Source organism: Chiloscyllium plagiosum, chromosome 21 (assembly GCF_004010195.1).
Source record: "Chiloscyllium plagiosum isolate BGI_BamShark_2017 chromosome 21, ASM401019v2, whole genome shotgun sequence".
In the NCBI taxonomy this organism is placed as follows: Eukaryota; Metazoa; Chordata; class Chondrichthyes; order Orectolobiformes; family Hemiscylliidae; genus Chiloscyllium; species Chiloscyllium plagiosum.
Window position 1 is genome coordinate 30053616 of NC_057730.1, and position 14577 is coordinate 30068192.

General features: G+C 40.0%; 1 protein-coding gene across 1 annotated transcript in view; it reads right to left on the reverse strand.

Moving 5' to 3' along the window:
* Window positions 1-9385: 9385 nt before the first annotated feature.
* ube2ia (ubiquitin-conjugating enzyme E2Ia) overlaps window positions 9386-14577 on the reverse strand; it is a 7050-nt gene continuing 1858 nt past the window's right edge. The window contains exons 2-4 of the mRNA XM_043711074.1: window positions 14143-14252; window positions 11755-11834; window positions 9386-10123 (exon numbers count right to left, since the gene is read on the reverse strand). Of these exons, the coding sequence (XP_043567009.1) occupies window positions 10060-10123; window positions 11755-11834; window positions 14143-14252 (254 nt within the window). The 3' untranslated portion in view covers window positions 9386-10059. The remainder of the gene's footprint in view (window positions 10124-11754; window positions 11835-14142; window positions 14253-14577) is intronic.

A 14577-nucleotide genomic window follows, 5' to 3' on the forward strand; every position in this document is an offset into this window, starting at 1 on the left:
GTGGAGGCTGGTACAATTGCAACATTTAAGAGGCACTTGGATGGGTATATGAATTGGAAGGGTTTGGAGGGATATGGGCCAGGTGCTGGCAGGTGGGACTAGATTGGGTTGGGATATCTGGTCGGCATGGACGGGTTGGACCGAAGGGTCTGCCTCCATGCTGTACATCTCTATGACTCTATGTCTTATAGAAATTCACAGTTGTGGTGTACCATACTTGTGAGAAAATCCAAGGGAATATGCTCCATAAAGATCTTCCGCCAACCCGACAGGCCCGGCGGAATTTTGGATTCCCAATCTAGCAAGATATTCTTTCTTGCGCTGAAAGTGAAGATGCTGCAAAGTTTTTTCTTATGTGCATCTTCAGGGGACACACTGGACAGGCCAAGAAGAGAGATCAGGTCCTTCTCCACCCTTACACCCAAAATCCCCTCCATTGCACCCACCACAGTGCTCCAGTATGTTTGAAGCCTACCACAGGACCAGAGACAATGGGTAAGAGTGCCCTTACCGACCTTGCACTTGAGACATGTTGAAGATACCCCTAGTTTAAATTTTGACAAATGGTCCAGAGCCAAGTGTACCCTGTGGAGAATCTTCAACTGTAAACCATACGTCATTGCAAATTAACATCTTTCTTACATTTTCCCAAATATCTCCCCATGCCTCTGAGAAAATCTCAATGCCTAGCTCTCTTTCCCACGTCCTGCAGAGTCGATCGAGCTCATCTGAGGGGGCACCCCCCTTTTGATGATATAAAGAGCTGACAGAAAGTGTACTCTTAGCATTGAGCACCCTCCTCTCTCTCTCTTGGATTTATAGGGATCAGTCAAAAGTGCAGTCTTCTTTTGAATAAAATCCCTAAATTGAAAAAAATGAAAGAAATCTCTGTTAGATAGCTCATATTTCAGTGCTAACTGATCAAAGGACATCATTATGTCTCCCTCAAATAAGTCGCCCATGCAAGACACACCTCTAGCTGCCCAATGTTTAAATCCTGAATCTAACATCCCAGGTTGAAAATCTGGCACACCCACTATAGGTGTAAGAGAAGATATTTTGCCAAAATTGCCTTCCCTCTACCAAATTGCCCTCCATGCTTTAAAAGTATTGATAACTATTAGGTTATGGCAATATTCCCTAACTGTCCTCATTTTATCCAAAAACAGCAAGCTAGTAAGGGGGTACCTTGCCTGGGCGGTTTCAATATGTAACCATACTGAAAGAACATCCCCACTCACTCACGTAGGATAAAAGCGAGCTTCGTTGGCAGCTTTTAATGTCCGGGAGATTCACTCCCCCCAATTTGTGAGGCAGTTTAGCTAATTTAATAAGGGGCCGCTTACAATGCCAAATAAAAGAGCTGAACCAGCCATTCAGTCTCTTGAATGTTTGCTTATCGAAAATTAGGGGGAGCATATTCATCTTAATAAGCGCTATTCAACCCAACCATGAGACCGGAAGCGCCTTCCATCTTTGAATGTCTTGTTTGATTTTGTCAAATAATTGAACAAAATTAGCTTTGAGAAACTGATCCAGAACTGGAGTAATCAATATGCCCAAATACACAAAACTCCCCTGTGACCATTTAAAGGGGAATCAATATTCGCCCTCAAGACCCAGCTCCTTCGTAAGACCACCCATAGGCATAGCCTCTGATTTTGCAAGATTAATCTTGTACCCCGAAAAGGCGCCAAACACACTGATACATTGTATAAGACGAAGCACCAAAACTGGTGGATTTGACAAAAAAATGAGGACATCGTCCGCGCACAATGAAATCTTATGTAATTTTGACCCCACTTCTGGAGCTGATATATTGGAATTTCTATGAATGACCTCTGCCAATGGTTCAATCACCAATGTAAAACGCAGTGGTGAAAGGGGACAGCCCTACCGGCTGCCCCTAAAAATGTTAAAATTGCTTGATTGCATCGCATTGGTGAAGACCACAGCGGGAGGGTCACTGTAGAGAACTTTTACCCATCTTATAAAAACTTCGCTCAAGCCAAACCACTCCAAAGTATAAAAAAAGATACGGCCACTCAACTTGGTCAAATGCCTTCTCTGCATCTAGAGAAATCACCAATCCCTGTATTGACTGCTGTTGACACGCTTGAATTACATTAAACAGCCTCCTAACATTATTGGAGGATCTGTGGCCCTTTATGGAGCCCATCTGGTCCTCTTTAACAATAGAAGGTAACACAGTCTCCAGCCTTAACACAAGAATCTTAGCAAGGATTTTAAAGTCCACATTTAAAAGTGAAATGGCCTGTACGAAGCACAGTCCTCCAGGGCCTTCCCTTTTTTAAGAATAAGTTGAAATATTGGCCTCTCTCAGAGATGGCGGGAGACAATCATGGCTGTATGAGTGATTGAACATGTTGAGCATAGGGCCAAACAATATGTTTATAAATTCCTTTAGAATTCGCTGCGAAGTCCATCAGGACTGGGCACTTTTCCACTCTGAAGCTGCTTCACAGCCACTTGCACCTCTTGCTCTGATAAGGGGCATTGAGAAAAGACTCTTGTTCGAGGGTCATGCCTGGGAGCTCCAGATCCTCGAAAAAAGGACTCCATTTTGGCCTGCCCCTCCTCACGACTCTCAGATTGGTATAACTTAGAGTAAAATCTCTGGAATGCCGCATTAATCTTTTTGGAGTCACATGTTAGATTCTCTGACCCTTCCTTAATTGCCATAATGGCTTGAGGGGCGCCCCTTTTCCTGGCAAGATATGCTAAGTATTTGCCTGGCCTGTCACCATGCTCATACATCCTTTGTTTTGTGAAAGTAAGCTCCTTCTTTGCTGTCTGCGTGAGCATGGAATTCAATGCAGACCGCAGCGCCGTAAATCCTCTCTATCTTGACCAATGAGGGCCTGCCAAAGTAAACCTTCTCGGCTGCCTTCAACCGTGCTTCGAGGATATGTTGCTGCTCACCCTTCTGCTGCTTCCTACTGGCAGAGTAGGAAATAACTAACTCCCTAGCATAGCCTTTGGCAGTTTCCGAAAGGACAGACGGGCTACTAACTGTGTGAAAGTGAGGACTGTAGATGCTGGAGATTACAGTCAAAGGTGTGGTGCTGGAAAAGCACAGCAGGTCAGGCAACATTCAAGGAGCAGGGAAATCAACATTTCAGGCAAAAGCCCTTCATCTGGAAAGAGGCTGAGAGCCTCGGAGGTTGAGAGATAAAGGGGAGGGGGTTGGGGCTGGGGGCAAGGTAGCTGAGAGTGCAATAGGTGGATGGAGGGGGGGAGGTAATGGTGTTAGGTCAGAGAGGAGGATGGAGTGGATAGGTGGGGAAGAAGATGGACAGGTAGGACAAGTCATGAGGGCGGTGCTGAGTTGGAAGGTTAGAACAGGGGGAAGGTGGGGGGAGAGGAAATAAGGAAACTGGTGAAATCCACATTGATGCCATGGAGTTGGAGGGTCCCAAGGTGAAAGATGATGTGTTCTTCCTCCAGACGTAGAGTAGTAAGGAAGGGTGATGGAGGAAGCCCAGGACCTGCATGAACCGAGTCTGAGTTAATGTCTAGGAATGCCCAAAGTTCCCTACACAAGTACTCCACAAACTTATTATGCTTGAGGATAAAGGGATCCATTTGCCAGTGCCTCAGATCCACTTTAATGTCCTTAATCTTAACCAACAGGTACACTGGAGCATGATCAGAGATGGTAATATTACCAATCATACAAGATGCCACCAAGTCCAGGGTTGCTACAGGGGTCAGAAAAATATCAATCCTGGTGTCACATCTGTGTGAATTGGAAAAAAACGTAAAATCCCTGCCTGTAGGGTGGAGATGCCTCCAGACGTCCAACAACCGTAACTCTACACACACATCCACTAATTGTTTAGTTTGCACAGAGGTTATCAGGGCCTTTGGACAACCTGTCTACTGTGAGATCCATGAGACAGTTAAAATCTCCCACTATAATGATATGCTGAGACTCAAGACTGATCAGTTTAGAGAACGCATCTACTAGAAATTTGAGGGGTGGGCCAGACGACAATAAACATTTAAAACAAGATATTCTTCCCTGTTTATCAGGGCTTTGAGAAATACAAACGTCCCATGTGTGTCTTTAACACATTCTAGTAACTGAAATGGGAGATTCCTCCTAACCAATATAGCTACTCTCCTACTTCTGGTATTAAAAGATGACCCGATCAAAGCCATTCTGCTGTAGTTTCAAATGCTCCCTATCATCCATGTGTGTCTCCTGTAACAAAGCAATATCCACCTTCTCTGTCCTAAGACTCGAAAGTACCTTCTTCCTCTTAATTGGTGAGTGACTCTTCTTGATGTTCCAGGTAAATCATTTAATCAAGTCATTAGCCATAATCTTCTGCAGTAAGATTTAAATTCCAGAGAGGAGGAACCCGAACCACAAGTCGCCAAGTCTTAGTGACACAAGATCCATCGAACATAAAACTACAGAAACTAAAACCACTACACTTAACAAACGTACAAAGCAATCAAAGATTATATATAACAAAACCAAAAAGCAAACCAACATATAAAGCGCCAACGGTATTGAATAGGGGAACGCATCCCGTGCCCAAAGGGGGCAGTTACCCATCCCAAAACCCAATTTTCCATCCTACTGCCAAGACTGCAGCCCGGGCATTTAAATACTTGAACCGGGTATAAACTGCCCCTAAGTAGGCATCTAGTCATCCCAACCATTTTCCCTCCTCTTAGCTAGAACCACACAGCAAACACAAGCAGAAAAGAAAGAAAATACACCATGGAATAGCAATGTGAATAAAGAAACTTTTTTCTAAAAAAAAAAAAGGGGTAAATACCCCACCCATCCTTTGGTATTACTTAGCTTAGAAATTGAAAGTACACATCTCAACCGTTGCCAAACATAGTTTAAACCAAGATATTACCAATAAAAAAAGGAAAAGAAAGCCCCAACCGGACCTCTCTGTTTTTTAAAGAAAAAAAACAAAGAAAAACCCAAACAACACTACTATTTGTACATACTAAATTGTTCAGATTAAGTTAATTTGTCCACAATGTCTCTTGCCTTCTCCGACCTGTCAAAGAGCTGTACGGATCCATCTAAGGTGATCCGAAGCACCGTTGGATACCTCAGAAAATACTGGATCCCAAGCTCCATCAGTCTTCTCTTGACACCGTATGCTTTCCTTTATGGGTCAGAGCATTGAGTATAGGAGTTGGGAGGTCACGTTGCGCCTGTACAGGACAGATTAGGTCACTTTTGGAATACTGCATGCAATTCTGGTCCCCTTCCTATATGAAGGACGTTGTAAAATTTGAAAGGGTTCAGAAAAGATTTGCAAGGATGTTGTCAGGGTTAGAGGATTTGAGCTATAGGAAGGGGCTGAATAGGCAGTTTTACCTGGAGTGTCGGAGGCTGAGAAGTGACCTTATAGAGGTTTATGAAATCATGAGGAGCATGGAAAGGATAAATAGACAAGTTCTTTTTCTTGGTGTTGGAGAGCTCAGAACCAGAGGGCATAGATTTAGAATGAGAGAGGAAAGATATAAAAGGGACCTAAGGGGCAACTTTTTCATGCAGAGGGTGGTGTGCATATGGAATGAGCTGCCAGAGGAAGTGGTGGAGGCTGGTACAATTACAGCATTTGAAAAACATCTGGTTGGGTATATGAATAGGAAGGGTTTAGAGGGATATGGGCCAATTGCTAGAAAATGGAACTAAATTAAGTTAGGATATCTGGTCAGCATGGACGAGTTAGACCAAAGGGTCTGTTTCTGTGTTGTACATGTCTATGACTAAAATTACATTCTTAATAATAAGTAATTTTTAAAGTTATGAACTTGGTGTCCAAGATCTGCCATTTGTAAAGTCTGGTTAGGTACAATTGAATAATTTAGAGGTCACTGAATGTTTATTTGACTGTGTTGCGAATTCAGTGATCATGAGACTGATTTGGTTTGGCTTGCTATCCATTATAACAACATGCTGTTTCACTTATATTTATATCAGCAGCAAATTTGGATATGTTACACTCTGTCCCTTCCTCCAAGTCATTAAATAGTAAATAATTGAGTTGCTCAGACTAATTCTTGTGGCACTCCACCAGTTACATTTTTCCAACATGATAAAGACCTATTCATCCCAACTGTCTTGTATGTTAACTGATCCTCAATCCATGCTAACACACTATCCCCTGTACCAGGGTACCTTAATGAATGCCTTCTAGAAATCCAAATACACTATATCTACTTTATCATACCTGCATCTTCCATGCTCAAAGATCATTAGAGGGCCAATGCTCACTCTTATTCTTTTCTAACAACCTGTATAAAATCTTGCCATTCATTTTTACGTCTGTATCTAACTTTCTTTCCTACTCTAAACGTTTAATAGAGGAAAACTGTAGTCAATGTTCTTTATTTTCTTCACTTTATCCTACCTTGTTACTGTTAAGACAGTCGGTAGATCACCAAAACTTACTTATCCATTAATCCCTCATCTCTACCCAAATTGATTCGACAGCCTGATTTCCTAAACCAATACCATCTGTAACTGTTGTGCAAATGCCATCTTCCAATCTATTAATGTAACTCTTCCAACTTTACCTAGCTTCCTATGTTTTTTGAATGTCAGATACTTCTCTTATTATTCAGGAGCTAATACTTTTCAATCTGCAGCCATGTCTCTATAATGGAAATTAGATTTTTATTTTGGTGTGTTATATCATTTAGTTACTTTGTAAAGAATGGTACATGCATTCAGCCTTTAGTTTTGTCTTTTTGTTATCTTTGAACTATCTAGTCTTGCTTGTTGGTGTATCTCTAATTCATGGGGAACTGAGACCAGTACAGGGGAAAGTGGGAGTGATATCATTAAGGCAGTCTATGCTTGAACAATGCTGGGATCTATATTCTAATATTTTCTTCTCTGTCCCTTCTGGTCATTCTCTGACCTGCATTTCCCATACTACTATTTTCTTCTCTTAGTCTGTCTCTGTTCTTTGACGTATTTGCTTCCACTACTTAATTTAAAACACTATTCCTTAGTTTTGCAATTCATTAGAATATAGATCCCAGCATTGTTCAAGCATAGACTGCCTTAATGACATCACTCCCACTTTTCCCTGTACTGGTCTCAGTTCCCCATGACTGGCGTCCACTACCCCCACACCAGACCTTGAGCCATGTATTGTCACAACTCTTGGCAGAGTGTTCTGGTAGTATAGCGCAGTACTCCATGAGCTGCACCAAGAGTCTAAATATTTTATTTAATCACCAAATAGTCCAATTGACTCTTTTGTACTACTATCAAGAATAAAAGAAATATTCATTAGGCTTTGAGTAATTTATACATATACACAATAAGTGGCAATATTAGTTAGTTACTGTGCACAATTCAAATTTACCCCTTTAATTCTGAACACACACATACACACACAGCAGACAAGACAATACAACTCAGCAGAGATGATTTTTTTTTGAAAACGGAAAGGAAAACATCCCACCATAGGTCAACAGTCCGAAGTCAAAGACTAAAAATGGGAAGACGGCATGATCCACTACATTTCTTGCTGTTGAAATGGAAATGCTGATAGCTATAGAATTGATGAGATCTTCAAATCAGACTGGGGTTCAGATGAGAGACAGATAGAAATCCTAAGATTTCTCTTTATCAAATTCCTGTAATATTTAAGCTGAGACACATCTTTGTAGCTGGATATGGATGGTAATGAAACAGTGTAGGTTAGATGGGTTTTAGATTGGTTTCACAAGTTGGCGCAACGTTGAGAGCCTGTACTGTGCTGTAATGTTCCACATTCTGTGTTTATCTTTCTTAAAAGCTTTGTCTTGTATTATTTCCATATAGACATCTAACGTTTTGTAAACAATGGGTGACCTACAATACACTTTAACTTCCGTTTCAAGGATTCATGTGGTAAACATGCTGGCAACCTAGAAATTATCCCAATCTTTCCTTCACAGCTATTAAGGAAAATGTGTTCTCAACAATACCAGCGCTATAACTTCATGTACACTATAACAATTTTCATGTGGCTATATTAACAATCCTGAGAATACAACCTTTGAGGTTCCGCATTTTATGTCCTAGGTCCTCACACAACGTAAGCAGAGATTTCTCTACGTTTGTGAGGATTTGCCGAATGCAAAATTAGCATTATAAGAGACAGTGCACTTCAAAAATACTTACTTGGCTGTAAAGTACTTCAAGACAATCAGTTGTCGTGAAAACCAGTTTTCTTAGCTATAGTTGGAGCATTTAGCCAGATGTTATTTACTCTTTAAAGGGAATTATAGAATCGTTGTTAATTATGAATTAATCCTTTAAATATTTTCAATCATTTGGAATCTGGAACTCACTTCCTAAAAGGGTGGTAGACACAGGAACACTCAAGTACTTTTTAGATGAGCACTTAAAAATGCCACAGCATACAGTCTGGGGATTCTGTAATGCAGTGACTGCATCCCTACCTCTGGATCAGAAGCCCTGGATTCAAATCCCACCTACTCCAAAAGTGTGTAATAACATTTTTGAACAGATTAAATTTAAAAAGTCTACAGGCTATGGATCATTTACTGGAAAATGGAATTAGAATATGTAGATGGTGGATGACTGGTGCAGACATGATGGGCCAAAGGGCATTTTTCTGTGTTAATAAAAATTCTGCTTCCTACCCTCAGTACATCAGAGCCCTATCTACTGACCTAGTTTCAATTTTCCAATACATTAATCCTGGTTCAGTCTGAATGGATCCCACTGAGATAAAGTAGTTCTTTCTTTCTGCAGACCTATTACCAGTGTCCCATGAATTGAAACTCTCACACTACTGAGACATGCATTTAACCTTCCAATCAGTTTATTCCAATACCACTTTGTGAGATTCATGCTGCAATCTAGACCTGTGATGTTTTGAGTTGTTTTCAATCCTAATTCTTCAAATATTTTTGAGCAAACATCATTACCACTTCTACCTATGTTGTTTTAATATGGAGGTCACCATCTCAATCCTCTCCCTCTCCAATTTTCTCTAACTCTAGCAAGGGCAGAAATCAAACTCACAGTTAAAGAAAAATACCTAGCCCCTGTCGTTATGCTACTCCCATTTTTACATTCTTTTTCGTAACCCTACTCAAATGACCATTTTAATTGTCAGCCATGTTCAATTTGTGTGTTCTAAGAAAAGCATGAATTATTAGGCAAGGGCAAAGGTCAAGGCACTTTAACTGGGTTCCATATTCCTGCCCGATTCAATAATCGGCAACAAAGGAAGCAGAAGCCCTGGGAGCAACATTGGCCAGGTACACAGCCTGAGAGTTGTCAGGCATAGGTGGAGCAGGGACCATAGGTAACCCAGTACATGAAAGGAGCACACATCAGCAGACACAAAAGAACATTTTGGATGAATCCTTTATTATATTTCTAAGACACATATGGATACAAGATTGTGTAAATAGAGAGAAGGCAGAACAGACTGTCAGATGGGAGTCCAGCTCACTTCCTGGTGAAGCATAAAATAAGCCCAGGATGCTTAAATGAACCTTCAAATTCTGAGTAAACAACACAACATAAACAATATTGCTCTCTTTAAACACTGACAATATTAAATGAAGATGGTATTACTGTATGTGCTTGTGTATTATGATAAGTATAAAAGTTTAACTTTTTACGGCACTCAGAATATTAGCTTCTTCCTTATTAAAATAAAAGCAAGTCTATTTCATCTTTATATTTTATCATATACCATCAAAAATACAAATTGTTGGCCAGGATCCTGAAAGAATTTTGGATCAAGTCAGGTCAGCAAGTCCCTGGCTTGTCAAATGACCAGGTTCATTTCCACCACGGGGGCAACAACAGGAAAAAAACAAATCAAAACTCTGAGACTGGAGGAAATAAACAATGTGTCAGTCATCGGATGATTCCTGGTGGAAAGAATATACTGGGGCTTTATAAAACTAAGGCCCAATTTAAAACCTGGTCACTTTTGTTTAAAAAAAAGGTCTTGCTGAGCAATTTCCCTGGCATCTGCTGTTGTCCATGCCATAACCCACTCTAGCTCACATTTATGTTGGTGTAAATCGTCGGGCCTGTGCACGAATCCTCTTGTCGTACTCCACTCGGTTTTGGCTGTGAAAGGAATACAATGTTACCCACCAAATGTTCATGGCTGACCACTAACGTGCAAAGTAAAATAATCTACAGAATGGGACAAGAAAAGACCCCGTTAAGTGAATGAAACTCAACCAAGAGACAATTGTTAACAAAGGCATAAAAAGGCCTCATTTTGTTCAGAAACCCTAACCATTTACTAGTGGATAAGTGATGCTGGCTGCTTTCCCACATCTCTCAGGTCCTTCTCAAACAAATTATCTAAGATTTTTTCATCTTATTGAGTCCTCAATGAGAAATCCAATTAAAAGAACACATAATTCACTATGCCATTATTTAACCTTGAAATGAATCAAATCCTATTCTGTTAATTGTTGGATATATTACAATAACCCACAGTTGAAAACCACCAAAATCTGCTAGAAACATAGAAAGAACAATGAACATGCCAGTGAGTCACTGGACATAGGCTCAGACTCTTGCCTCAGATGTTAACCTTTCATCCAGGTTTCATACTCAAATTGCTATCAGCTTCACTCACACTCTCTTTGAACACAGCGAGAAGAAATCCAGATTGTTTGCTGCATGAACAGCTGTGCATTTATACAACAGCATCTTATATTCACACTGGAATATTCATAGAGATGTACAGCACGGAAATGGACCCTTGGGTCTAACTCGTCCATGCTGACCAGATATCCCAACCCAATCTAGTCCCACCCGCCAGCACCCAGCCCATGTCCCTCCAAACCCTTCCTATTCATACACCTACCCAGATGCCTTTTAAATGCTGCAGTTGTACTAGTCCCCACCACTTCCTCTGGCAGCTCATTTCATACACGTACCATCCCGTATGAAAACATTGCCCCTTAGGTCTCTTTTATATCTTTCCCCTCCCATCCTAAACCTAGGACTCCCCCACACCAGAGGAAAAAACTTTGTCTATTTATCCTATCCATGCCCCTCATGATTTTATAAACCTCTATAAGGTCATCCCTCAGCCTTCGATGCTCCAGGGAAAACAGCCCTAGCCTATTCAACCTCTCCCAATAGCTCAAATCCTGCAACCCTGGCAACATTCTTGTAAATCTTTTTTTTTTAGATTAGATTAGATTACAGTACATTGTGGAAACAGGCCCTTCAGCCCAACAAGTCCACACCGACCCGCCGAAGCGCAACCTACACATACCCCTAACCTAACACTACTGGCAATTTAGTATGGCCAATTCACCTAACCTGCACATCTTTGGACTGTGGGAGGAAACCGGAGCACCCGGAGGAAACGAAAGCATACCAAACACCTTCTTCATTATCCTATCTACTTGCAACTTCACTTTCAGGGAGCTATGAACCTGCACTCCAAGGTCTCTTTATTCAGCAACACTCCTGAGGACCTTACCATTAAGTGTAATGGGAATGAATGGACTAAATATTCACTGCAGACAGCTCAGTGGAGTGATTGGAATATTCTGCTGTAGCAGCTAAGATGTTTAAAAGTGAGAGTTCTTAAACTGCATACAGTGGTTGATTTTTCATTAGAATTAACAAACACAAGACATGAAACACTAGTGCAAGTACAATTAGCTAACAACATTTCAGAATCTTGTATGTCAAATCTCTGCTCCCTTAAAGAAAAAGCTGAGGCTTACCAGTAGATTGTGTAGGCTTCTGCTTGAGCTGGGTCCTGAATATTTGGTTCATTTAAAAGTTCTTGAATACCTAATAATATCTGGGCAATAAAAGTAAATGAAGAAGTGTGAACACCTTGTGCAAACTTCTCAGTTCAGACACTGCACTACCTCAGAATGTCAAAAGTCAATGTCGAAAAAAACTAAAAAGAAATGGGTGTTTCCTTCTTGAACATCAGGGTTCTAGAAGCTCGGGAAAATGCTAACTACTGTTAACGTTCTTAATCCTATCATCTAGTTTTTCACAGCACTTGAGGGGACGAGAACGGATCACATCTCTGAAGCTGAAAGATGTGTTATATGTGAACGGTTACTTGCTATGAAGGAGAAAAGTTGAACAAACACTGGAAGAACTCAATGTTCTTTTGAGAAGCATCTTTCAATGTACAGCCATGCAGATCATGAAAACATCAGAATTATACTGTTAGCTGATCTGAGCAAGGCAGAAATACAGGTATGCGCAGTGTAGGCAGGGAAAAGGACAACATGAGAAATCCAAAGCCACTCAACGCCATCTGGGACACCAGTTAACAAATGAATGCTGGGCAAAGATATCATTACCATATATACTAACACAAATATTGACTCTAACTATTATCCTAAAATAAAATGTAATTTTTCATTTACCTAGTTTATCAGGGATCAAACTACCTTGATATTCTTAATTGCTTACTGTACTCATTATGGTTTATTCACTTAAAGACACACAGTGGAAGCTTTAGATATTTCTCTGCCAAATCTAGTGGCAATCTTCCAGTCAATCAATAAGACTAACATGTATCACATGATCTATCAGATTGCTTTCATGAAAGAATAGCAAATACACAGCTCAATTTAAACTAGAGAGAAAAGTGTCAGAATAGATAAAAGGCATTTGCTAAATGGTCACATTAGCTGCAGATTGATCCAACTGGATGTCCTTAGAATTTAAGAAAATTGACATTTTAGAATTCAAGGTGTGACTCAGAAGACCCATGAAAAGATATGATTTAGTTTTCAGGTTTAGATTTAGTTAAAAAAATGAAAGAAAAAAGGTTTTGTCATCCAACATGCATCAATTGACCTTCAGTGGAAATATGAGTGAAACACTGATGAAAATTAACATGCCCACCAACAAGACAAAACAAATACTGGTTAAAAAAAAACACTTTGTAAAGATAGCTGGCTACAAGAAAACTTGTTTAAAGTGGCTTTCGTGTATGCAGGATGGCACAAAATTACAGTTGGCAATATTCAAAAGCAGGTAAGTGTTGTCATTTACGTTCGGTAGAAAGACCTGTTGGATGTTGTTGCTTGGAAGAAATGGATCAAAGTATGGAACTTGAGACCAAGATCACGTGTGTACAAATAAACCTCAAGGTCAGTTTCCTGAAAGATGTGAAACAACTGGAAGATGGCAGGTTAAAGAAAGACAAACATTTTCAAACTGAAATCAAAGCACTGTGGCTAGAAACATTTTATCAATAGGTCATACATGCATGGAATAAACCTGATCTAGATATTGCAAAATCAACTTCTAAAATATGGGACATTGAATGTGCTTGATGATGCTGAAGGTAATTAAGTTGAAATTCCTGGTACTACCAATGATGACAAAGAGGAGAAAGATGCATGATTGTTTTACAAAGATGCTACTAGGATGAATTTTTCTATGATTCAGAAAGTGGTTAAAAGGATTTAAGTGAAGAGCTTGTAGTGAATTTCTTATGGTGAGTATATCAAATTTATATGTCGTTTATCGTATAATAAAACGTTAGAGTAAAATAAGTGTTACAGAGTTCATACTAATTTTTTGTGTTGTTGGTTTTTACTTTATTTGGCCTTTCTTAGGGGCCAAAGAATGCATGCATTTCAATCCCTCAAGAACACTAACCATGGCCTTAAAACTGGCCCAACATCTGACTTTTACATTAGCATACATAGGAGGTCCTACTCCAACCCTTCTCCAAAAGCAGATAACTCACTAACATGGAGAAGAACATCCAGTTGGAAAGACATCAGTGGCGCCCCAAAAACAAAGTTGGTCCCAGGGAGTAAAGGAGAGCTTGTAACAGGAAAATACATTCCTAAACCATGACAATCATTTAAAAGAGAACTGCATTGCGATCAATTGACTGAGGTTTGAGAAAATAATCTGCCATAACATTGCAGGGTTTCATAAATGTGCACACTTCATCTCAAACCTCAGAATTTAGACTGAACACTCACTTAAGTGCCCTCGATTATCCCTCAATCCCATCAGTAGGAGATAAATCAATTTTCTAAATTACCCAGTTACTATTAGTGGAAATGTTCTCTGTGGAATTGTAATTAAACCCTATGCCACATCCTTTTTCACATCACGCTGACCTGTTTGATAGTGATTGCTGGCCTCCAATCCTTCTCCTCTTCTAGAATTGACAGACAGACAGTTCCTGACGGATATACATTTGGGTGGAATATTGGTGGCTCAAATTTGCCTTAAACAAAGAGAAAAATTTGAAAGGTTTTGCAGTGACAGAGTAACTTAACTAAAGCAGATTGGCCATCACATGCATACATAGGTCAATCATTAAACTCACACACGCATTGCAGTTGTGTTAATTCAGATGCAATGCACTTGAGGCATGAACAAGAGGTTTGCCACCATTAGCATTGAACTGTATTGTTATACGGTCTTTTGTTTCATTCACAGTTGAAAATTACAAATTAAAATAATCCAAAAGTGAAATTGTTTGAGATATTTTCTAAAAGCTAGAACAAAGGAGGTTGTTGAGGATCAATCATCTCAGTTTCAGGTCATTG